General features: G+C 40.8%; 2 protein-coding genes across 4 annotated transcripts in view; one reads left to right on the top strand and one right to left on the bottom strand.

The window, feature by feature from the left end:
* PPA2 (inorganic pyrophosphatase 2) overlaps window positions 1–26,103 on the top strand; it is a 456,033-nt gene that overhangs the window by 272,102 nt on the left and 157,828 nt on the right. The gene's annotated exons all lie outside the window — the stretch shown is intronic.
* The window catches only part of TET2 (tet methylcytosine dioxygenase 2), a 101,263-nt gene that overhangs the window by 32,811 nt on the left and 42,349 nt on the right, over window positions 1–26,103 (bottom strand). The window contains exons 2-3 of the mRNA XM_050944491.1: window positions 2,671–6,079; window positions 681–771 (exon numbers count right to left, since the gene is read on the bottom strand). Of these exons, the coding sequence (XP_050800448.1) occupies window positions 681–771; window positions 2,671–6,034 (3,455 nt within the window). The 5' untranslated portion in view covers window positions 6,035–6,079. The remainder of the gene's footprint in view (window positions 1–680; window positions 772–2,670; window positions 6,080–26,103) is intronic.

The following is a 26,103-nucleotide window of genomic DNA, read 5'->3' on the forward strand; positions in this document are numbered from 1 at the left end:
CCTGCAGGCCCACTGAGTGTTGCTAGGTTAAAAATCTCCAACGAACGTGCACGCGGCGCGCGCACACCAACTGGAATGGATATGAGCAAGCACTCGAAGAAGAATTTATTCTATCAATCTGAATAATGCTCTCTTCATATAATGGAAGGGAAGATGTTTTGCTAAAGAATTGCTTATTGAGTGTCAGGACCAAATCTTACTTTGCTCCCATTATTATAACTGAACACACTGCAGGAAGAAAGTGAGTAGGATTAAGCCATTTTAAGTATTTTTGTATATAACATTTTGCTTGAAGTTTGCTTTTCAGTGCTCTCATCCCTCCATCTTCTTCCTATCTTGGCATGTGCATCCCCCACTGGGAATACCAGGTCTATGCCTGCTTTTGCAGCCATAGCCAACACTTGCTTGGCAGGCTTATGAATACTTGTCCCCGCTTGGGTTTGCTGGCATCTGTCTCAAAGTGGGCAGCCTGTGCCAGCCAGCAGACTATTAGCCCTGTCAAATATTGTGACTCTCTGGTGAATAGCACAGTATGTAAAGCTGGTAACACTGGAGTAGCTAAGCCTACAAATAATTACTCCATTTGCAATTGTTTACTACTTTATGTGCAAAGACTGGAAAAATTCTGACATAGACAAAAGGATAAATGTTAATCTGTCCTGTGCCTTTGCCCTAATTACCTTTCTTCCATGATTTCTCTAATAGCTGCCACGTTAGGACCGGCTCCTAGATGGGTATAGAAAGGACCTTCGTCTTTTTCAATAATTTGCTCTGTTTAAAATAAAATCAAGGTTATTGCCTTAAAGCATAATTATTTAATATAAAAAATTGCATTGCAAAGCTTACCCACAGCTGGCCAGGTAGGACTCTGTTATGAATTTTTGGGGGCCAAACTTTCACACATACATGTCTAAGGTAGGCCCACAGATTATGCCCAAGTGTATTTGCAAAACATGAATTTACACATGTACAATGGGTGACAGTGTGTGCAAGTAGATATTGCACACCACTGTACCTTTTGCAAGCATAAATGCTTGTTTTATATTTGCAGTTACAGTGAAATTAAAAATTAGCATTTCCCAGTAGTTACTTGACAGTGATTTCTCACCCCAGTATTTAGAAGGAAGGACTTTTGTGGTCACTTTGGCAAACATCATTTCAGGGGGCTATCACGTATCTGTTTTTTGCATGTATGTGTAACTTATACACCTAAAGCTTGAAAATGTGGCCCCTAAAGTTAAACACAGCTTGAGTGGAGAGCGGACTCTTCTTGTTAAGTTCACAATTGCTGTATTAGCTGAAAAAGGGTTGGGGTAGACTGGGTAGATGTTGAAGAAAAGCCTATTTGTGTTGAATACATTGGAGAAATTATCTTAATATATCCATTATGTGAAAATGCAGGGTGATCTACACTGTAAGTAACAATGACAAGTTAAAACTACAAATGCAGAGTTTTGATTTCCCCATTCCATTTCTACAAGGTTTCTCAAAGTATGGCAAGTAGAAACAAGAAACCAGCTTCCAGTTTTGTATTTCCCCTTGCAGTATGGTAATGCACTACAGTACTTTCTCCCTTTGCCCTCGTGTTAAGTTTTCCTGAGATTCAACTCAAAATAAGATCAACTTTGCATTTGTAGAGAACTATATTTTCAACTTTATACCCTGGGGCAGGCTCTCTCTCTCTCTGTGTGTACATATATGTATATACATATAAATCAGAGCGGTCACAATAAAGCTATTTGTCTTCACAATGAGGAACTGTACATTTTGTCTCAGTCCAACACAGCAAAGAATCATTTCTCCAGAAAAATGACTTCAAAATGTGCCCATAGTAAGAGGCAGCGTAGAGACTCGTTTCTCCACACAAAACAGTGTGTGGCAGAATGAAAAGGAAGAACATGCCAGCTACTACACTTTTGTTCTTCCTACAGTGCCAGTCCTGCTTTGTGCAGAGTGGGAGGGGATCTATGGTCTTGCCCCTTTGCAGCCTCGTGGAGGAGAGCAGAAATGGAACATCCCTGTACTTCCTAAAGCACAGTGACTGAAATTCTGCTTGGCCCTTACACTGTTCATTACCAGGGGAGTGGAAGGGAAGAAAGGAAGAAGGCATCTATGTAAAGGGTTATGCAAAATCCAACCCTCTGTTTTCAGTCAGCCCTTAGTCAAACGCTCAGTAATTTGACTGTGTATCTGAGTAAAAATGGAGTGAGGATCCCAGGTTTTGGCCCCAAGACATATTTCATACAAACAATATCTCCAACCTTGACTTAAATAATACTGCATCAAATTAAATAGTGAAGCTGATCTTTTTATCAGATGTGTTTGCATAATATATGCCTGTGTCTGAAGGAGACTGGATATAAAGAGAGAAACAGATTGAAGAATCTACTGTATATTAGATTTGTATGCCATACATTAATGTACTAGCACACAAACCAGACAGATAACTGCTTTGTAAGAAACATATGGTGGTGCTCTAATTTTAGTATAAAAACTAGTGTTGCTGGAAAGAAACTGAAACTCTCCCTTGCTAATGGCTGGCATTCTCAAAAATCAACCCAAAATAAAACCAAACAAAAAACCAAACCAAACAAAACCCCAACAACTTTAAAAGCCACCTTCCGAATTGTGAATTAACAATGTAATTTTAGTACATTTCTTGTCACTTACCAACACAATTGCATGATGGGAAATCATATTGGGTTTTGACAGGTGTGTCCAATAAATTTTTTACAGGAGTATCCAATAACTTGGAAGGTGACTCTAAAAAATTATTTAGAACAGATCCAGCTGTTCTTTTAGTTGGGGTTTTTTCAGCAGAAGGAATTGCTTGTTGATCTAAGGCTGAGGTGTGGCTGTCAAATTCTGCAGCAATAGAATTTCTTGATAGGATAGTGATAGGACCTGCTGTTTCAACTTTCACATGCTTAGGTGATTTGATAGTAAGAGCTTTGTGATCAAACAGTGATTTGACCTGAATCTGTTTCAGCTGCTGTTCCATTGTCTCAATGATACTCTTTTGTTGCATGTTCTCACAACTGAAGTGCTGATTCTCTTGTTTAATTGTTTTTTTCCATGTTTTGTTTTCCAGCTGTCCGGTTGATAGATGCATGCAGATATTAGACTTTGAGCCAGCCTCAACTTTTATAGGCTTGCGCATCACACTGGGACAAATTTCAGGTTTGAGTTGTTGGTGTATTTGCTGCTCTTGCTTTTGTAAGAGATGCCACCTGAGAGCAGCATGGTTTTGAAAATCCTTGTGGGGTTGAGCATGAAGGTGACACCCTCTCTGGTCTTGTAGGAGAGTTTGTTGGCTGTGTGGTAAGTACCTTTGCTGAATTGGTGTAGCTTGCTGGCTGGACATATCTTGTTTCAAATTCCCACCACATCCCTCTGGTTGTTGGAGTGGTCGTTGTATAACTGAAGCCTGTTGAGATTGTTGCTCTTGTTTTTGAAAGCAATGATGCACCTCTTGCTTTGGGGTCATACTATTTGGATAAAATTGCATATGTTGCAAGTCCTGCATTTTGTTTACTCCAAAGAGTTCAGCATTTATGGTGTTTTCCTTCTTCTCAGAAACCAAGTGCTTACGGCCAGGATGCTGCAGATTAGTATTTGTTTTCAGAATCTGATTGTAAACGGAAGTTTTACTGTTGCTACTTTGTTCCTGCTCTAGTCCAAGCTGAGGGTTATGAGGGAACTCAGTTGATTTTATATACTTATTCTCTGTTTGAAAACATTCTTCTCGTTTAAGCTGACTGTAGGATGCCCCATCTATTTGCTGTTCATTGTCACTTTGGGAATGGGAAAAGGTCTGAGACAGTTCTTTGCTTTTCCTTTGCAGGCCTTGCTGGTGGTGGTGGTTGGGGGTTAACTGTGGACTGTGTGACAGTTGTGTCTGCTGTGCCTGTTTTTGCAACATCTGTTGTAAAATGTTTGAATGTAAGAATTGTTCATTCTCTGTTGTCTGGGGATTTAAGTGCTGCTGTTTTAACAGGGCTGCCAAAGGCTGCTCAGTTTGTTGTTCTTGTCTTGCTTGGAAATGAAGTTGCTGTTGCATATGGTGTTGCTGCACGCAGGACTTCACCAGAGAATTCATCTTTGTGAGCTGTGGCTGGGGAGAGTGCTTTTGGGACTGCAGCTGCTGGTCAGCGATAGGATGGACTTGCAGTTGTGCTGCCTCGCTTTTGTACGGTTGAGGCATTTGTTCCTGTTGTATTATTTTCTGGCTATGGGATTGTCCTGAAGGCTCTTTTAATGCATCAGAATTCCCAGTATACTGGTTTGAATGCATCTGTTCCATTGGATTTGGCTGGAACTGGAGAATTGACCTCAATAAAGCCTCACTGGGCTTCTGTGGGGAGTCTCTATGGTGGAAATGAGTGGAAATCAATTCTATCCAACCTGGTTTTGGATAATGTTGAGGCTGCTGCTTCGCTTGGTCTTTTCCTTTCTTAGGAGGGATCTCGTGTTCTTTTTGTCCCAGGGGTTGCTGATAGTGTTGCTGCAACTCTCCATTGTTCCCAACTACCTGCAGATCTTGGATGTGAGGTTCTGACGTTGGCTTTTTTTCTTCTGTGCATTGTTGAATGGAGGTCATCATGGCAACTGGCAGATCACTTTCACTGCCACCCTGTTGTGACACCTCAGGCTTCTGTGGAAGCTTCTGTTGAGAGTTAGGTTGTTGCTGGGCAAGGTCAGGACTCTTGGACATCAGTTCCGCCTGCTGCCCTTCATTCTTCACTTCTATAGAAAGAGTTTCAACATTTCTGTTGTCATAGGGGTGATGTCCTTCTGTAACAGCAATGGACAGAGTGCTGTTCATTTCTGGAGCTGAGGGAGGAGCAGAAGCTGGAGGAGGAGTGAAGGAACCCTTATTAGACATTGAGTTGTGCACCATTTTTTTAAACAAAGCACCATTTTTTTCTGCTTGCTCTGAAACCCGCTCTAGGCTATTGTTGTGAGCATGCAGATTACTGCTGGAACTTAGTGAGAGATCTTGGTTGGGTGCCCGCCCCATATTTCCATGAACACTACCGTTTCCTATAGGTAACTGTTGTGTATCATAGCCTGGATTTTGTTGCTGTAGCTGTAGTTCTGATTTCTGAAGTGAATAGCTACCTGGTAATACAGGTGGTTTACTGGAGTCTTCCATATTGTAGACCTCAGTAGCCACTACAGCTGGCACTTGAGGCAGCTCAGAGTTTGAGGTCTGTGGGGAAATGATCTGCCCTGAGGTATGGGATGAATGTGTTGTCTCATAGGACAACTTATTAGTAGCCTGACTGTTAATGGCATTTATGTGAGATGTGTTTTTCTGCATTGCAATGGAAACATGGTCTGGATAATATTGAGACAGTGTTTTTTCCAGGAGTTCACCATGCATGTTTTCCATGGAAGAGGCAGAAACTGTAGCACCATTAGGCATTGGCACTGCCTTGTTCTTAAGTAGTAAGACAATGTTCTTGTTGTGGCAATTAATGTTTTCCCTCTCTTGCTCATTCTGAATCTGGAGATCTTCAGGATTTTCTGGACCATCACAGTTGTATCTTGAAGACTGTATAAAATCAGAAGCTGCATTTTCTTGTCCAGTAAAACTCACAGATTCCTTCTCATTGCATGAATTGGAGACAGTTGGTTTTTCATTGTTTTCCCCTGGCTCATCTTTTTTGCCATTTACCTCTTCATCTTGTTTAATTTTCTTGTTCTGATGAAGGCCATATAGAGAAGGCTCACTAAAAGTGCGTTTTATCCCACCATTTTGCATATACTTGGAATACACTCTCTTTTCCTGTAGGAGGTCAGGGCTGGTACGGTTATTTGGGTTTCCCTTCACGCGAGGTATTCCATAGCTGTTCTTAAAAAGTAGCCACTTATGGTCACCATTTACTTCAGCATGGGTTCTCTCTGTTAGTGAACTTCCATTCTGCAGCTTCACTGACAAAGGCTCCACCTGGCAAACATGAGAAGGATGTGGTATTAAAAATGGGCTCAATCTATTGCCATCAACATGGTTGGTTCTATCCTGTTCCATCTGGCCTGCTCCGGGGCCATCCACAAGGCTGCCCTTTTAACGTATCTGAAAGAGAAAAAGAGAGGGAAACGGGTGTAAGTTTAGTTTTATTTGATACAGATCAAATCACTGACCAGACACAATATTTGAGCATCTGCCCTCCTGACCTACCTAGGCACAGCATGCCACGATACAGTGGTTTCTCCCTGTTTAATCAAACCCAATGTTTTCTGAGGGTGTTTTCAATAGCATTGGACTTTGTTATTATAAAGTATCATTTATTTATGCTGCAGTATGATTTATTTTTAATAAATCAAGGATGAAACTTGAACTGAAACAATATCAGATTGGGCATGAACATGTGACGCTGATGGTGGTATGCAAGCAGAGTGAAACTGAACTAGACGGACTTGCTTTTAAAATGCAGGAAAAATGCTTGGTTTGTTAACGTTAAACCACTGTACCTTATAGCAACATACTGTCTTAGTTCACATTTTAATTTGACATGCTTTCTAAAGTTCAGCACACTATTAGTTCAAGTGTGTTTTCAAATTTGATAAGAACATTTTCAGCACTAAGTAAGTTCCTAACAATGGATGCACAGGTGAGAAACTCAGATTAGTATAGAAAAGGGCATGCAAAAATAAACTGGGGATGAGAAAATGCTGTTCAAACAGAAATATACTTATCTTAACGCTAAATCTGTTGCATGATTAATAATCATTTTAATGAAAATGTAAGTATTTACTGCTTGCATATTCTTCGCCTGTACTTTTCTGTAATGATTTTTCTTCCAAGTAAGGTGGAAAATCATGCAGAAACTGTAGTTCCCAGACTTAGAGCTAATCCTGTTGTTTGATTATAGTACGCCAAGCCTCTTTTGTCTGATCTGAAGGATTATTGCCACCAAGCTTGCTGGTTAGAGAGGCACTCCCACCCTTTTACTTGTCAGCTGTTTGACAAGGTCATTTAAAGTTGGTTTTCCAAAGATCTCACCCTTAGCAAAATACACGCATGAGAAAATAAAACAAAAACTGACTACTCTCTACTGGAATCCCTACACTCATTCCTTATTGTTACAATAATAACATTACCATGATGCATTTATTTAAGGGAAAAAAAATAAAATCATGGTATTCATCTGCAACAGACTGTTCTTGCTTGACATTATGAATGCAGCCTGCGAGTCTGCCTTTAGAATTGTATTTTTGTTTTTGTTTCGCAGCAAAGCCTAAAATCTGTGTGTCTTGGATTTGAGTTGGGTTGTTTGGAAATCCTTCTCTTCAATAAATATCTTAATATTCAAAAAAATATTTACCTTGTATTTATATAAAAAGGTTTCACATTGGATAAAAGCGCTGCCAGGGTGTAGTCAAGAAATTCCACCCATCCAATTCTGATTAGGCAAATCAACTGAAGGTTCAGAATGACAGAAAAAGTAGAGAAAGCTGTTGCATTCTCTCCATAATTTGTTGTTTGTTGGTTTTCTCGTTCTCCACCAACAGCCCAAATGACAGAAGACAGACTGGCCGAGCACCTTGCAGATGTTAGAAGGATTTCATATTGGGAAAGTTAGGAAAATGAAGCAAATAATAAATACATAATGTAATAAAGATACAAATGAATCTAAGGTAAAAATTTTGACTCAGGCAAATTTTTGCAATGAAGACATTATTTCTAGTTTGCATAGAAAGGGAATATGAAGGGCTCTCTGTTATTAATTCATACTTGCTTGGACTGCTAAGCAAGCTTGAGCCTCACAAGTGGCTGATATTACCACTCCACAGAGAGGACTATTACATTTGAAAATTTCTCCTATCACAGTAGACTTGCCTCCAAGAGCACAGAACAGGATTATTTATCCTTCTCTAAATTTTTTTACAATATCAAATTACACCTAATTTATACAATATGCACTGAATTCCAGAGTATTATTGCCTTACTAAGCTCAAGTGAGTAATAGAATTCAGAAAAGCTCTTTAAATAAGAATTACTCTTGGGGCCATGTAAAATTACTATAAGCAGAATTGATAGCATATATAAGATTACTGGGATTCCCTTTCTGTTCAGGGGGCTGACTTCAAAATAGGGACAATCGAAACATCACAGGTGCATGCTAGTCAAAACTGGACAGCTGGACATACGATAACCACCCCCCCCCATTTGTTCTTAAATGTGCTTTTAACCCTTTTTTCCATGTGCTCGGATTATTCTTCATATAACAAAAATATGCTACGGTCACGTTGCTTCCCAAACCCCACCTCTAACAAAGTCAGTTTATAAAAAGTAATTTGAAAAACAGAAACTAGAGATGGAGAAGATCAGTTCTAGTCTGCCCCCCTAATAAAGCAGGATTCTTTTGTGTACAGTATATATTCCAGCATCTTGGCCTGGCTAGCTTTAAGAGTCCCAGGTGAAAAGGCATTTGTAACTTTCCTGGGGAGACTATTCCAAAGCATAATAGATATCATTGTTATACTGGCACATCACGGAAACTTTCTAAGTTCCCCTCATTCCATATAGTTCTTTGAAGCAAAAATGCAAAGTAAAGGATGCTGCAGAATTACATTCCCTCCCAAAGGGGTTCAAGAAAGAGACATTAACCCTAACCTGAAATTCCTTCCCTTCCATTCCCTACCTGCTCTCTTTTGATACCTTAGCTTGCAGCTGAACAACAACTCCCAGAGGTGAAAGATGAGTGTTTAAGCTGCTAAATGACATAGTATTCTGAGCAAAGTACAAAGAACAGTAATTGACACTGTCCTATCAGATTATTTTTTATTTCTATGAAAACAAGGTATTAGTTTGTGTGACTGAGCCAGGGGAATCTTCTCCATGGTCCTCAAAGCATATCAGTATTTTAACACTGGTGGTTGAATTCTACTTTATCACAGAGGGTAAAGTTTAACTCTTGTTACAAGTTTTCAAAAGCTCCTTTTGCTCTGTGTTTTGTTGATGGATAAAAGAGCCTTACTACTTGAGAAGTGTGTGGCTTATATCTAAGCTCGGCATGCAAACCTCCGTGCAAAGTGTGCCTGCTCCTCTGCAGGGAAACTCATGATCCTTGAAAGCCACGTATTTCCTTCCTTACTATATGACAAAAAATACATGCACTCTTCACAGGCTTCTCAAAATCCTCACACTACAAATCAACCAGTCCCTTGGATTCTGATTGGCTCCAGCATAAAAGGAGGTGGTGAAGGCATTCCAAAGCAGGATTAAACCATTTGACTCTTCAAAGCCTAGTATGAACTCACTGGTTTAAAAAGCCTTTAAAAAGCTTCCTTTCTTCAGAATAACTGTAGGATTGGGGTTACTTTGCCTTACTCTTGATTCCCCATGTCTAAACTCAGTTATTCACAATCCTCCTGAGTCTCAGCTTATTACAAACCATAAAAGGTGCTCAGACAAATCACACTAATTTTTTGTAATGCAATTTAAAGTTAGGAAATACCAAGCAATGGCATACCTCTGGTATTTATTTCAGCTAGTACACCAGGCATTTGCTTTAGATGCTACTGTTGAATAGAATTGTTTGTGGTGGGGTGAATTACTTTTCTTTTAAAGAAAACTCACCTTTACTAAGGATAGTTTATTTTTTCGCTTCCAGTAACAGTTGTTTGAGCCAATACACTTAGCAGTTCTACTTATTTTTTCCCAGCCATAATTTATTAGACATTCAAGTCACATCAGCAGCATCTGTGAAACAATTACTGCATCTAGGACTGACTCTGCAGTCTAATCCATCATAATTATGACTGGCCTCTTTGAAGATGCCATGATGCATGACTTAAAAATAGCACATTACTGTGGAAATGGATCAGCATCTCACATTCCACCAAGTTGTAATTCTGTCCACCAATGTTTGACTTCTTGAAGTACCCAGGGACATACATGTATTTCTTGCCACATACGGGGCACAAATGAGAGATAAAGAGTTAGAAATATATTATTGTTGGCTTGGTTTTGTTTTTCAAAAGATGTGTAAGTGCCTCTTTGGAGTGCTCCTGCAATCTTCTTGAGCACAGAATACATAAGAGTCCCTCATGTACAATTAGATGACAGGAAAAACTTTTTTTTCCCTCCAAAAGTAACCTTAATTATCTTGATTTACTCTCTTTTGATAACTTCTCTATTTTGAGCCAATTCCTGAGGTTCATATTTTATTAACTATTTGTATTGTGCCAGTAAGCCTCACCTCAGTCCCTGGAAAAATCATGGAGTAGGTCCTCAAGGAATCAATTCTGAAGCACTGAGAGGAGAGGAAAGTGATCAGGAACAGTCAGCATGGATTCACCAAGGGCCAGTCATACCTAACTGCCTTCTATGACAAGATAACTGGGTCTGTGGATGAGGGGAAAGCAGTGGATATGTTATTCCTTGACTTTAGCAAAGCTTTTGATACTGTCTCCCACAGTATTCTTGCCAGCAAGTTAAAGAACTATGGGCTGGATGAATGGACTATAAGGTGGATAGAAAGCTGGCTAGATCGTCCGGCTCAACAGGTAGTGATCAATGGCTCCATGTCTAGCTGGCAGCCGGTTTCAAGTGGAGTGCCCCAAGGGTCAGTCCTGGGGCTGGTTTTGTTCAAAATCTTCATTAATAATCTGGAGGATGGCATGGACTGCACTCTCAGCAAGTTTGCAGATGACACTAAACTGGGAGGAGTGGTAGATACGCTGGAGGGTAGGGATAGGATATAGAGGGACCTAGACAAATTAGAGGATTGAGCCAAAAGAAACCTGACGGGGTTCAACAAGGACAAGTGCAGGGTCCTGCACTTAGGACGGAAGAAACCCATGCACTGCTACAGACTAGGGACCGAATGGCTAGGAAGCAGTTCTGCAGAAAAAGACCTAGGGGTTACAGTGGACGAGAAGCTGGATATGAGTCAACAGTGTTCCCTTGTTGCCAAGAAGGCTAACGGCATTTTGGGCTGTATAAGTAGGGGCATTGCCAGCAGATCGAGGGATGTGACCATTCCCCTCTATTTGGCAATGATGAGGCCTCATCTAGAGTACTGTGTCCAGTTTTGGGCCCCACATTACAAGAAGGATCTGGAAAAATTGGAAAGAGTCCAGCAGAGGGCAACAAAAATGATTAGGGGGCTGGAGCACATGACCTTATGAGGAGAGGCTGAGGGAACTGGGATTGTTTAGTCTGCAGAAGAGAAGAATGAGGGGAGATTTGATAGCTGCTTTAACTACCTGAAAGAGGGTTCCAAACAGGATGGATCTAGACTGTTCTCAGTGGTACCAGATGACAAAACAAGGAGTAATGGTCTCAAGATGCAGTGAGGGAGGTTTAGGTTGGATATTAGGAAAAACTTTTTCACTAGGAGGGTGGTGAAGCACTGGAATGCGTTACCTAGGGAGGTGGTGGAATCTTCTTCCTCAGAGGTTTTTAAGGTCAGGCTTGACAAAGCCCTGGCTGGGATGATTTAGTTGGGAATTGGTCCTGCTTTGAGCAGGGGATTGGACTAGATGACCTCCTGAGGTCCCTTCCAACCCTGATATTCTATGGTTTTATGATGTGCTAGCTAGGGACTTTGTGAATGCAAACAAGTTTGCTTGAGTAAACATCCATGATCAGATTCTAACCAGCCCCTGTACATACATCTAGTGCAGGAGGAGTAGGAAGAAAATTGAGGTGAGTTCCCATCTCCTTTGGCACTTCCACAAGGGCTGGCCAGACTCCAATTAGGAAGAGCAGTAACTGTTCTCTGTTAGGATGTCCATGAACACTTGCTGGCTGACAGAATTAAGATGGGTGGTACTATAGCCCATCCATATCAACTAGAAACAGAGCAGAGAACACACTTCATCTTCTCCAAGGTGTCTTGCTGATAGCCCAGCCATTCACAGTATATTTATACAGCCAGACTTCCTTGGGCTGTGATCTCCAACATAAATGGGGTTGGACTTGGTCAGTAGCTGAATGGGAGAACACAAAGTAAAAGTCAAGGAACTACAAATGATAGCAATGGTGTGACAGTCCCTTCTATGTCAATACTAAACTACTGCCCTGCCCCAACATGATGCTTGGGTCACTGTACTGCTATACACATTTGGATGAAATAGAGGTCTAAATCATTTGCAGTCATTAAATTCCCATGGAAGTTTCTATAAGAGTTTCTGTTTATCTAGGTGCCCTGGCCAAATTCCAGTTTGGATAATTAAATTCTGCCTACTTTAATTCCCCTTCTGATATCAATTGAATACAATAGTAGGCTCACTTCCTGACTTAACTTGTTTAGTGTTACTGTGCACAATTAAACAGTAGCCTATCCTACCCCAGAAGTGGCTGAATTTCAGTGGTGGGCAACCTCATGCCTCTATCTAGTTTGTAAAGCACTTTGAGAGTCTTCTGGTTGAAAGAAGCTACAGAAGTAACAATTTCTGAATTTCAGCAAAGAAAGGGAAAAAGCTCAAAATAGCCCTTCTCTGTAACATCATAAACCATTACAAACCATGGGCTAAATCCTGAAGGCTTTACTTGGGCAAAAAGCTCTTGAAGCCAATGAGAGTTTTTTCCTGAATTGCATCTGGTAGATAAGATAATGCAATTTTCAGAGTCTTGCTACAAAATTATCCCTGAAGCAGCCAAGCATTCCAGCAGCCACAGTTTGAACTTCTGTGTGGTCCTTGAGTAGTCCTATGTACATCATAATGGATTATTGTAATCTATAAGCAACGATGGCATGGATAAATTCTATATCTGAAGAAATGACCACAGTTGCCTTAACAGATGAAAAAGGGGTGCTTTTGACCACCAGCACCCGCTGAGAATCCAAAAGCAGTCAGATCCAAATTCACCAAGCAATGAAGCTCTTTGACAACTTCCCCAAAAGAAATATGGGCAGGCACCAGTCCTTCCACGCCCTCAAGAAGTCACCAACATACCCCAACCTACTAGCATCACTCTTGACTTCTCTCGATTGAGCAACATTTTCATTTAAGTTCCCATCTCAGTTAAGCACTTGGAAAAACAGATACATCACATCATCTAGATTAGTTATAAGCCTCATGCCATCCATATATTGATGGTATCGCAGTGCAAATCATCTTGCTATCTCCTCAGTGGTCTCATGTGCACAACAAACAAACTGTGTGATAGAAAAGAAGCCTGCAGAACCCCTGAGATTTTCATTGACTCCAATGGGCTTTGGAACTCAAAATAATTAAAAATACCAATATTTATCTCTCTCATTGATGCAACAGAATGAATATACATACACAAACGTGATTCAGCATATTCTATCCATGGATTTCTGGGTCCCAAATCCCTTATGGACTATCAAAATTCATCTAATTGCCTTGTTTTAGATTTTATATTTGCACCACTTATTTAGCAGAAAGTTCTATAGTAACTATGCATCTGAGGAATCACTAAGGAATAACGTATCCCTTCCCAAGTCAATTGTAATTGATGCTTGCTAAATTGTTTCCAGATCCACCCTTTTTTTCAAACAGTAAAATATAAACAGTTTAGGAAAACACACCCTCTCGTGGAGCTCTGCCACCAGAAACGCAGAGGACATGTGGAACTGTGGTACAGCATTTTTGGAGGACAGCAAAACACCTTAGAAGCAAATATTTGGTATGGATATTGTTATCCATTCAATTACATGACATTTTCAGCTTCTGGAGACTATAATATGGATTGGAAAAGAGAATTTGGTCCCAAGTCTTAATCTTATTTTTGAACTAGCCAATACACTAGTTTAAGAAGATCTCAGGCATCAACTAATCTCAAAGAAAACAGCATAAATCCCAACTTGTGCACTAATTATAAGTCAAAAGAACCAATTTTCAAGTTACATCAATATTTAACAAGAAGCCACAATGTTATTCTCTCAGGACTGTACGAATATGGATGGAAACCTTGTTTTCTGAGGTTAACATTCTGGCAATAATTTTTTTTTCCTCTTCCAGGAGCTGGAGCCTCATTTTATTTTTATTTTTCTGGAAGGCCATTAACTAAGACATTGTACTAATCAAAGTTTGGAGTTAAAGCCACGGACACCAGAATGCTTCTGACAATTTTTTTAGTTCTCCCTTGCACTCAGCTTACTCCAGTACATACAACTTGTTTTATTTTCATTGCCTTTTAAACCTCTGCAACAGTTTAGCAAGAAACTGACACTGAGAAGCCAAACTGAAACATTTGGTTAGAATGGTTTTAGGAAAAAAGTTGGAGGGAGACAGGTGGCTGGTCTTTTTATGGAAACTGCCTTAGTGGTGAACCAGGAAAAAGAGTAGTCTTTATGGACAGGAAGTCTATTTAAAGGTATCGTCTTAAAGTTAAGCTTCACTCAAGCCACCGATTTCTAGAACAGCATAAAAATTCAGCACTACTGTGTCGACAAAGGTTATGGGTTAGAATCCCAGAATGAGCTGACATTTCTGCCTTCCTTCAATTTCCTATGATTCAAAACACATTCTTTCCCATGTTAAAATGTACTCTTTATGGCAAGAGGCAGCATGAAGAGATAGAGAACTAACTAAAAGAGAAGAAAAATAGCAGACTGTGTTTTAAGTCTAATTAAGGCTTTTAGGCTCCAACGGTAGATCCTCGTAATGGTGATATTGATATGGTTCTATAGGGAACTTCAATTCTCCTCTCTGGCAATCCTTTTAAAATACTTTCAAAGCTTTGAAAACAGTCAGCTTTTCTTCATTCTGGCAGGCTGCCATTCACTGCCAACTCAATTCAGCTCATAATCTTCCACGGCCTCCAACAGCCCACATGGATTTAAGAGAATTTTAAATGGCTGAAGTACTAGTGAAGGACTTAAGACATTTTGGGATATTTAAAAAAGCATATATCAAATTTTAAATTAAAACAAAGCACAGCTACACAAACTTTTGTCAGTTTTCTACAAAGTTTGCTTCATATTCTGCCCAGGAGTCACAAAATGCTATTTCACTAATTGATTATTCTCTGGGACGTGGACATCATTCTGGTGCACAAAGAAGCAGTGTGAATTACAAAGCTCACCATTTTTAAGCAGTAGTGCTATTTGTTTCAGGACATTGAGGTCAATTTATCTAATCTATCTTTGGCAGAGACTTGAGTGTTGTGCTGAGTTTGAATTAAACTCTTATGATTCTTCTAGCTGAAAAGTCTGAGCATGGAGAAATATCTTGAGTTTATAAAGTAATTATAAGTCAAAAGAAAAAAGCAAATAAATATTAATTAAATTACTTCATCCATCCATCCCTCTTTGCTCCTCCATGAAAGGGCAGCAGATGAACTTTGTTTTTTTCTTATTTAAATATACAAATACCACCAGCAAGGCCTAGTGGAACTCCTCATGGTTGTAAGCACTATCATAAGTCGTTGCAGGACTGGGCTTCCAGCTTGAAGTCTGATAAATACGGTCTTCCACTAAAGTAAGAAGTTAAAGGAATGTCTTGCGTGTATTAGTGAAATTCCAGCAAGGAGTGTGTGTGTGTGTGTGTGTGTGTGTGTGTACATGTGTGTGCTTAAAGCTGTTGTGTTCCAGTCCTGAAAGAACTGTAATTGTATGCAGTTTCATACCACAGCTGTTCCTTATCACGCCAGCAGCAAAACTTCAGGTTTGTAGGGGTTTTTTTTTTTTTTAAAGGCAGGTAGGGACAGGGAGGAGAGTAATCAGACTTTAAGCTCCAACACTTACAACTGGTTTAGCACAAAAGAAAAAAAAATCTGCATTTGGTAATATAAGTTCAATAGAGCCTTTGGGAAAATGAACAGCTGCTTTTTCTTAAAAAATGGAAAGATGGGGGAGGGGAGAGACAGTCATCAGGATACTAAATGTTCAGTGTAGCCATTAAAACTGAAATGCATACTGCTGTCAAATGCATAAAGGGACATTAGATTTTGGGTTTCCTAAAAATATGCTGGCTAGCCAGGTTGATTATGACAAAATGAGCTAATAATTTCACTGTGGGGGGAGGGGAAATTGCCAGCAAGAGCTGATCTGCTCATTATACAATCCAGCAGACCACCCATCATAAAAACCCCCATCTAGCTCACAAATGTTTGGGTTAAATTGATATGTAAGAAATCCAAAACATATTTCAACCAATATTCTTAAAAAATCATGATGGGTATGGATGACTAAGAAAATGTTCTGGAAAGCTGGCTATGCCTAAACATGGAAGACTAAAAATGAGCGAGATGTGTCCTGGGCTACATGCAATTAACGTGCAATAAAGCAGTATATGGGGAACCAAAGCAAATCAGACCAGCATCAAAAATTTTAATGGGAAAAATAATCTGGTTCACTTTAAAGGGCACAATTCTGCAAAGTGCTGAATGCTTCATAGAAGTTATTACTCGTGGTAGTTCCTGGAGGCCTAGACCAGCTCGGGGGCCTGTTGAGCTAGGCACTACACTAGTGAGAGAGAGTGGCCCAAAAAAGTGCGGAGTCTCCTCAACTCCCATTAAAGTCAATAGGAGTGAGAATGGTGAGCTGCTTTTTGGAGTGCTTAGCAACCTGCAGGCTAAAGCTCTAAATGTAGGGGTTTAAGATTAGATCTGACTCTGAGATCTCTATTTTCCGGCCTTAAATGGAGATCATCATAATGAACTATACTGGTTCATCTAGCCCAATATCCTGTCTTTTGACAGTGGCCACAGCTGGACGCTTCAGAGTGATCCGTCCTGTCGTCCAATCCCAGCTTCAGGAAATCAAAGGTTTATGGAAACCCAGAGAACTGCACTGTGTTCCTGACCATTTTGGTTAATAGCTATTGATGGACATATCCTCCATGAACTTATCTAAAGGACAATGCCATTCAAAAAGACAATGAAAAAGAAGGGACATGTTACAATGAAAAGCAAATATATATGTGCCATTGTCAATTATTTCTCTTCAGAACTTCTTAGTCCATCACCCAGAGGTTCTTTTTAACTTTTAAGGACATGCTCAAATGATTTGGGATCTTAATAAATATTTACATAGTTGTAGCCCAATAGTTGTTTACTAGGCTCAAAATAAGAGAAATATCCATTTCTGTGAAAAAGTATGTGTGCAGCAGATTTCTGTAGAGCAGCTGTACAAAAGAATCATGTATTTGCATTAAAGTATAAGCAGTATTCAGTGTCAGGTTTTCTTGACCCATACAAAAATACAGGAAATGATCAGAAACACTGCAGCAGTGCAGCTGTAAGTTATGCTGCTTGGAACCATTACTGGTGAGCACGTTGGTATATGTGTAAGGGAATGTATATTTAACACATCCCTACAGCACTTCACAGAGAGATCAACGACACAATCCCACTGCTGACCAAACAAGTGTAAATCTATCCTGCAAAAAGATCATGTTCTTGATTTGGTTTGTGGTGTATGAATCATGATGGTCCTGCATTTATTGGTTTGGTTAATTGTGTTTGTTTATAAACTTATCATAAAAGTTATTTTACACAATGAAGTCCACTTGTATTTTAAAAAAGAAGTTATACTGATTGTGCATAGCAGGATTGAGGATATCAGGGGAAAAAAATCTTGCACTGTTGATTTTAAACTAATGTGGTCATCCGACTTTCTTACATGGCAATTTGTTAAAGGTGTGGCTTGACTATATAACAAGTTAGCGACATGAGTTTTGTATCCTTTAGCACGTGTATTCTATCTCAAGAAACATAAAAAAAGAAAAGTACTGAGATGATTTGAGTTTTTTACAATAATGGCCTCATTTTTTTCCTTACCCTTATCAAGAATACAGATATGCAAAATACATGAATTTCACTGATAAATACTACGTGGGCTGCATATCAGGTGTGTGCTGAATACCTGTTTCTCCGCTGAATGTACAGTAACTAATTAAAATACCAAACTTCACTAGACTGGTTCCTGTGTTGTGTGCTATTCAGCAGTCACATTTAAGGCCAAATCCTGTAGTACTCACACAGGATACCAACAGACTTCATATAGGTGAAATTATCATTAAGGATACCTGGATTTGGGCCCCTCTTCAGCAAAGCACTTAAACATGGTCTTAAATCTCATTTACTTCAAGTTAAACATGCTTAAATGTTTTACTAATCAGGGCCCTAGTCTTTAAATTCTGCTATCTTTAGCCCTTGCCACAGCCCCTTCCCCAAAACTGCTCATCTTACTCAGACCCATGGAACCTCATTTGCTGACAGTTTTCTGAGGAGAAAGAGATTTTTTTATTTTTAATTGGTGCAGTGTAGTGCCTTGTTCCCTAGCTGCTGTTTGTCATGGCAGAGCACCACATTTGCAAAGGCAGACTAACAGGAATAGCTAACTATTTGAAAAAAACATAAACACTGAAATGTTCCATGACTACTTGGGTTGAAGAATTCAAACATTTACTGTGCTGAATAAGCTTGATTCAAACAGGGTTGGTTTTGTTTTTTTGTTCAATTTCCTTACTTTTGAGTAAAAGAGAGAAAATATCACAGATGTTCCACACAAAGAGAACAATTTAAGTTCCATTTGTAGTATTTTTTATTTGTTTTTGATCAACTGCATAGGAAAAGATTGCCTTGAATGGGTCTCTATAAAACATTCTTGAAAATTTCAACTTTGTCTACAGCTATGATTTGGCTCAATGGTAGCCATGTTAGACACACACATGGAATAGGAAGGGAAAAAATGGTCTTTTTCTCTCATTTCTGATTGGAGAGAGTGTCTTGTGGTTGAAAGCACTGGACTGGGATAGATTAGTTCAATTTCCAGCTCTGCCACTGACTTCCTGGGTGACCCTGAGAAAGTCACATAGGGTCTGTCTACACTACAATTAAACACCTTGGGCTGGCCTGGGCTCATGGGGTTCAGGCTGCAGGGCTGTGAAATTGCAGCGTAGACATTTGGGCTCAGGCTGGAGCTAGTGCACGGGGACCATCCCCTGTGGCTTGTATGAATGGCTCTCACCATGTGCATATACAGTGCTTAGCACAAGAGGCCTCCAGGTGCTATCATAATAAGCCAAACCAAAAAGGGGAGTAGGGAATGGAGAAAGAGGAGTAAAACCACTAAGAAATGTGTCCCTCCCTGCCTCCACATGAAAACTTTTCCAAAGTTGTAGGAAGCATTAAACTAGGCCCCTGTGTTCATACAAAACCCAACTGACATCAGTGGGGATTTGCACAAGTGGAAGGGTCTGCCTCTGTGGATCAGAATGCAGGTTTGGGGCCTTGGTTTCTGTCTGATCCAATATGCTACATTTTGTTTCTAGCCTTTTCTTTTTTAATTAACACACATTTACTGGCCAATTCAAACAGAGCTACATCCACTTTTTTTCAACAATCTCCTTTTCCGCCTTACATTACACCAAGGTAACCAGGCAAAACAAGACCTTGCATTCTATGCCTTTGATTTCTTGGCTTTATATTAAACATTAGTGTCTTTGAGCAACAGCTAGTGTTTAAAGAACTTTGGGTAACTAAGCAATAAGAGGTTGCTCAGATTGTAGAGTCTTGCATGCCTCAATTCCAACTCCCAAGTCTCCTGTGTGCCACCCTCCAATATCATCTCTTTCAGAGGTTCTGTGTGTCTCTCACTCCCCGCCTGCCATACCAAGATCCATATTTCCTCCCTGCATCAATGCCAGCAGCTCTGAGTGATCCTCCTCCTCCCCATGCTAGGGACTCTGTGCCTCCCTATTCACACCTCTCCCACCTGGCAAGGGCGATCTGTGTACCCTCCCTCCCAACATAACAGGGTTCCCCAGTCTTCCAGATTCTTTGTATCCCACACTTCCTCCCTCACGATTCCAGAGTCTCCCATTTCCTCTTCCTCCCCCCTCACCCCCTCACGGTTAGGACTATGTGTGGCCTCTCCTCTCCCTTCTTACCAATATCCCCATTCTCCTCCCCCAAATCCAGGGGCTATGTGTGTACCCCCATCCCGCTATCAGAGGAGTGCCCCCATTCCCCCATCATCATTATTTGTCTGGAAGAAAAGACATTCACAGTGTCTACATATTAAACTCTGTTGGGAGGATGCATAGAGATCAGAGTATTGTTAGGCCAGAGGGTGGTAATGGGGGTCATCAACCAGTTGTTGGATACAGATAATGACTGAAGCTGTAGTTGTGCTACCCAGGGGCGCCATCTGTCCCCCATTTTCCTCCTTTCAGTTTTCTAACTTTCCCCCAACAAAAGGAACCTGGCCATCAGTACCTAGAACACACCTGGAAATTCTGGAATTGTTTGGATGTGGCTTTCAAAAGTTATCGTGTTATGTACAGAAACACAAAAGTGCCATCAATTTGAGTGTAAGGCCTTTGCGAGCCCAGCCAATGACTTTCTTCTGATCAAATTTTACCCCTGCTCCCGCTGCCTGAATGACTGTGCAGCTGTTGAGATAAAATGGCACAGACCTTACCTGGGGGTAGGTAAAAACCAACAACACTCAAATACAGCAGCTCTAGCTCCAGCACCATCAGGATCAGTGGGTTAATGTAAAGAACATGATCATCCATGCTATGCTAGAAATTAATCTATTTTCTCTAATAGCATGTGCTGATGAACTGCTTTATTGATGGATTCCCCACAGTGAGCAAAGTGTTACGCAGCTTCGTAAAAAAAAAACTCACGATAAAAAGAGATGCTCCTCTGTGTTCATTTTTTAAGCTTCAGTACGCAGGAAATCAGGCAAGTCCCAGATACTGGTATGATGCTGCATTATTTTGATTTCACATGTGCAAATAAAAGGCCAAATAGGAATGGAGTCTCATTTTACTAGGCATTCTACAAATACAGACCTTGCATGGAAGAGCTTGTACCCGAACGAATACTGAAATACTATGTCAGGGTTACAAAGGAAACCATTAGAAAAGATGGGAAGATCTGATCAGTAATAGCCTCTCCAATACACAACCAATGAAAGGCTACACCTATAATGAGAAGGAAGATCAGTGTACTGGAGTACTGTAGATAGCACTAGGAAAGAAGGAGAGACAAGATGGGAAAGGACATTTAAAATGACAAAAATGGGGGTGAGGGGAAGGAAGTGGGGTGGGAGGAGAATGTTCTATTTTGTTGAAGCTAAGCAAGACAAGGCACAATAGTAAGAAACAACAAGAGATATCAAACTGAGATAAGGAGATTATAAACCCTGACAATAAACCTTCAGAGCTGAAAATACTGATCACCAAAGGACCTGGACTTTAAAGTTTCACAAGAGAGATGCTCCTACAGCATCCACACAAGTTAATCTAGAACTCTGCAAGGGAAGACAAGGAGCAACACTTGCCCGCTTTTTTTTTTTTAAATGAACAGTAGATATCCCTTTGCATTAATGCACAGTTAATGCTACCAGATTGCTAGTTATTTTGATATTCACATAAGTTAATGGAGAACTCAAAGCAGTGGTGCTGGAACAATTTGTACAGTGGGGGTGCTGAGAGCCATTGAACCAAACTGTAAACCCTGTATATGATGGAAACCACTTCACGCCAGACTCAAAGGGATAATCTGTGCATCCTGAGATTCATTGAGGGGTGGGGAGTCAGTGGCATGTAGACATTGTGACAGTTCTTGCACATGCAGGTATATAAGAGAACTCTTCAGTAGCCAGATTGTTTGGCATTATGGCCCCTTTCAGTCAGAGTAAAGGGGCCATAGGACAATGATAAATTATGTCCAAATGTGTGTTTGTAGTTTTACTGTTGCTGTAAACAGACAGATGCTTGAGTTCATGAAGATCGCAGTGATGGTTTAGCTTGTATTTTGAGTAGTTTTACTCATTTATGAAAAGAATATGTTGTATGTATACAGCACCTCTTAGCCAAAGACCTCAGAGCACTTTACAAACATTAACTTAACCTCAACCCTCTTGTGTGGTGGCCATTATGTCCTTTTATTAATTTGGTAAACTAAAGCACAGAAAAAGATTGTATCTTTCTCAGAGTTGCACAGTGCTGAGATGAGAACCCAGCAGCCCAATCTCATTATTCTTCTCTAACTAGTGCACAATGCTGCTACCATACAGCAGCAGTGCTTCCCAGGGTATCACTCAGAGCCATCAGAATGGCCACTTGTATAACTCTGGGAAATGCAGAAGGTTGGGGAGCGGGAAGTACTGAGTGCACATGAGACATGTGCAGTTACTGAGGAAATACTATACTGTATGACAGAGTCAGGCATAGAGCCTTGCACTAACAATGAACATTATTCCTACTCTAATCTACACTGCTGTTTTTAGCAATGTAGGTTCCCACTGCCTTCTTGCTGCCAGAGCCTTGCTCCAGCAGCAGGGAAAGGTGCTCTCTGGAAGGAAAAGCTCCCCCAGCACCTTACAGTGGGGAAAGGCTCCAGAGGTGGGGGACCAGCTGGAACCTTTTCCCCACTTTACCTCCCTTCGGCCAGAGCCTTTCACTGCCACATGTAGCCACAGTGTGGATACAGCCTGCTTTTCACCACGGCGTGTAGTTACACATACCTTATGCACAGCTGCCTGTGTAGACAAGGCCTATATCAGAGCAGCATTACACATCTCAGGATTGATAACCCTTATCTTTCAGACTTGCACCAGAATACTTTCCTCCCATCTAATCTACTTTATTACTTTTGAAGATGGCCTAACTTGAATTACTACTTTCCTGAATCACCAACTGCAGGATGTATAAGGCCGTAACACTGGGTCTAACTGTAACTGGAAAACCTTCCTCCATCTTGCAGTATGCTGGGGTTACTGAATGGCTCTGTGGATTAACAGCATGCCCCAGCACATGGTCAGCACGTCACGTTCCAACTAAAACAGGCCATCAGATAGTTAACTTTGGAGAATTATGTTTCTTATAGGTTACAGAAGTTAATACAAATTGATAGTGTTATTAGTTTACAGGATAATATAGTACAAAGTTCAGGTAATACTGATTTTGGAAGTGTTCATTACAAACTGTTGTCCCTTTAGTATTAGAATTTATATATACACATTGGATATTGTTCATAATCTGCAAAGCATAATGCCAAATTTAGCCAATTCCTTTGACAAACGTTTGCATTTCACACCAGGGAACTGGGATTGTGACTACTGGATGCTAAATAGTAAGAGTCTGTTTCAAGAACTCATAGGTCTGGGAGCTGTCTAACCAGCATAAGGCTAGGAAACCATATCACCACCCCCATCCCTGTTGACAGTCCAGTTAAACTTAAGCAGGATGTGGCATTTTGCAATCAGCCAGCTTGTAGGCTAGCACACACACATTTTGCATGTACAATCATTTATACGCACAACAGCTGCATTTGAACATGCACATTGAATCGTGGTAGCATGAAACATTAACTGTACATCTAACTACTCTATTTGTCATGTATGTGAAACGGCACGTTCCACCCACACAAACATGCATATTGTGGTAGGGGCAAAACTAAAGACAATGGTTCTAACCATAGTCATCTATATCCAGAATTTCAGAGATGAAACAGAGCAATTATAATGGGCCTGGTGAATGGAACGGCAACTTTCCTATGTGTAGGAAAATCTTAAATGAAAGCTATTAACTTGAAAACAATTTAATTTCTAGAAGTGGATTGAAAATAGTTTCAGGTGCTATACCTCCTCCTGAAACTCCCTACTCATTTGTGGTTCACAACTACATTTTTCTGTCCTGTTTTAACGGCTGGGTGTAGTATGAAAATCCTGCACAGTGAAACTGACTATAAACAAAGTGCTATCAAATATGCTAATTGAACAAACTGGAAAGATAGAAAGCAAAATCCTGGCCCCGCTGAAATCATTAGCAAAACTCCCATTGACTTCAACAGAGTCAGGATTTTACCAAGAGACTTTATCATTATAGTTACCTGAGGTGTCAGCTGTAACAATAGCAGGTTAACTCTCCTGCCACCCCCCCAATCAGGCAACAGTATCATTGTTTTATATTTGTGGTGTCTCTAACTGTCATGCGGTTATAATTTAGCAACACTGAGTCTTTTCATTGTGTGGCCATTTTTATTTGCATTCTTTGCACAAAAATTTCCCTTCCTAGGGAAAATAAATTTGTGAAGTTTCTTTTAAAAAAAATATATAATGTTAGGGTTATACTGTACTTTTCTGATTTAGAAAGAGTAGAAAGTAAAATGTAGACTGGATCCACCAGACATGAATAAAGAAAAAATTGCCATCAAATTGAAAAAGGACAGAAGTTTACTAAGCGTAAAGATGGATCTCCTTCCCCATGAAGACCTTTGCATGATATCTAGAAAACAAGTTTTGATAGACTTAAGCTACTAAATAGATCACATATTAGAAAATTAATACAACATTCTATCATTCATAATTAACTTTCAAGCTTGATACAATTTAGAATAAAAATTAAATCATAAGATGTATTTGATATGAGACTGTAATTTTCTTCTTCTTGAAGAACCTTGATGGCTTAGTATACGTGCAGTGTTCCAGTCACAGTTCCATGCTCCCTGACCTGGTACTTCGGAACATAAATCTCAAAATCCCATCAGACTTTATTACCATCTTATTGCATCACATGCGCATATTCAATTTAAAATCGAGAGCCTAATCCAAAGCCCAATGAAATCAAAGAAAGGCCCTACGACTTTACAAAGAAAAGATAATAAAGCTGTAATGTCACTTAAGAGTACTATCCATGGGCCAGACATTTCTAGTGTATATACAACTTTATTTTCATATAAAATCTTTATTCCAACAGAATCCCAAAATGCTTTACAGTTTAAACACAATTAGTATTCATAACAAAAGGGAAGAGTGAAAAGATAAATTCCAGCTGAAAATATTACATGAAATGATGAGTTGGGACTATATCCTGCAAGTTACTGAAAAAACTGGTCCTACTCCAGCAAAGCACTTAACACTCCTGGGGTTTCTGCACAACTGCGCATGTGCAGAATTTTTATCCCCCACAGATTTCTTTGCTTCCCTGCAGAAAAATGACTCTCTGATGAGGAAGCAAAGGGAAACCACAAGAGCGGTCATGCAACCCTCCCCAGCACTATGGTTCGAGTGCCCAGGGTAGCTGGCAGAGAGGTAACTCACTGTGAGGCAGGAGACGGGGCTGTGGAAGATCCGGCTGGTGGCTCCTACCTTGTGCTGGGCTAAGTTGCTAGTCCCAGATGGGGAGGATGGGACTTCCTCTTCCTCTGCATGGCATCCAAGGCTGGGTCAGATCCACTCCCAGATTTCTCCCCCACCTGCAGAAAGCTCTGCAAACTCTTCTCCTCCCACCCCTGGCTTCCTGCACTCATTGCTCCTCAGTTGCAGGACAAGGGATCCCTGTAGAGGGAGCCGCTCCCTCACCTGCCCAACCCCCATACATCCAGAACCCCCCCAGACCCTCCCACCAAGCTTCACCCCTCCGTACTCAGAACCCCCAATGAGCCCCACTCTTCCTGCACCTGGACCACCCCAAGAAGCCACCCACACCTGGATCCCCGCCCCATCGAGCCCCAACCAGCAGCACCTGGATCCCCATCCCACTAAGCCCAACTCCCCCTGCATCCCGCAACACCCAGACTCCCACACTGAGCCCCAAGTACCTTCACCTGGATCCTGTTGCAGAGTCCCATTACCACTGCACTCAGAACCCTCCCAACAAGTCCCTGTGCATCCAGATCTCCCACTGAGCTGCCCGCACCCAGACTGCCCCACACAGAACCCTCTCAACCCACACCTGGATCCCCCCACTAAGCCCCTCCACACTTGGATCCTGCTTTGCTGAGCCTGCCTGCCCACACCTGATGCACCTGGCACAGAAGGGCAGGGTTCTGCGGTGTTTCTGGGGCAGGCCCGGTTCTTGCACCTTGTCAGGGTTGGGTGCAGCCTCACCGCTGAGTCCATGTCCAGGGGAAGCTGCACAGTGATCTCCCACCTCTATGAAGACAGTGGCCTGTGCTCCCCAGTGCCATGCTGGAGCCTTCACATTTATTTGACAAATAAAATTTGCAGAATTTTAAAATATCGTGCACAGAATTTTTAATTTTTTTGTCTCAGATTTTTTAAATTTTTGGCGCAGAATGCTCTCAGAAGTAACTTAGGGCTTGCCTACACTGGCACTTTACAGCACTGCAACTTTCTCACTCAGAGGTGTGAAAACAACACCCCCACCCCGAGCGCTGCAAGTTTCAGCGCTGTAACATGCCAGTATAGA

The sequence above is a fragment of the Gopherus flavomarginatus genome, chromosome 3, assembly GCF_025201925.1.
Source record: "Gopherus flavomarginatus isolate rGopFla2 chromosome 3, rGopFla2.mat.asm, whole genome shotgun sequence".
Taxonomy (NCBI): Eukaryota; Metazoa; Chordata; order Testudines; family Testudinidae; genus Gopherus; species Gopherus flavomarginatus.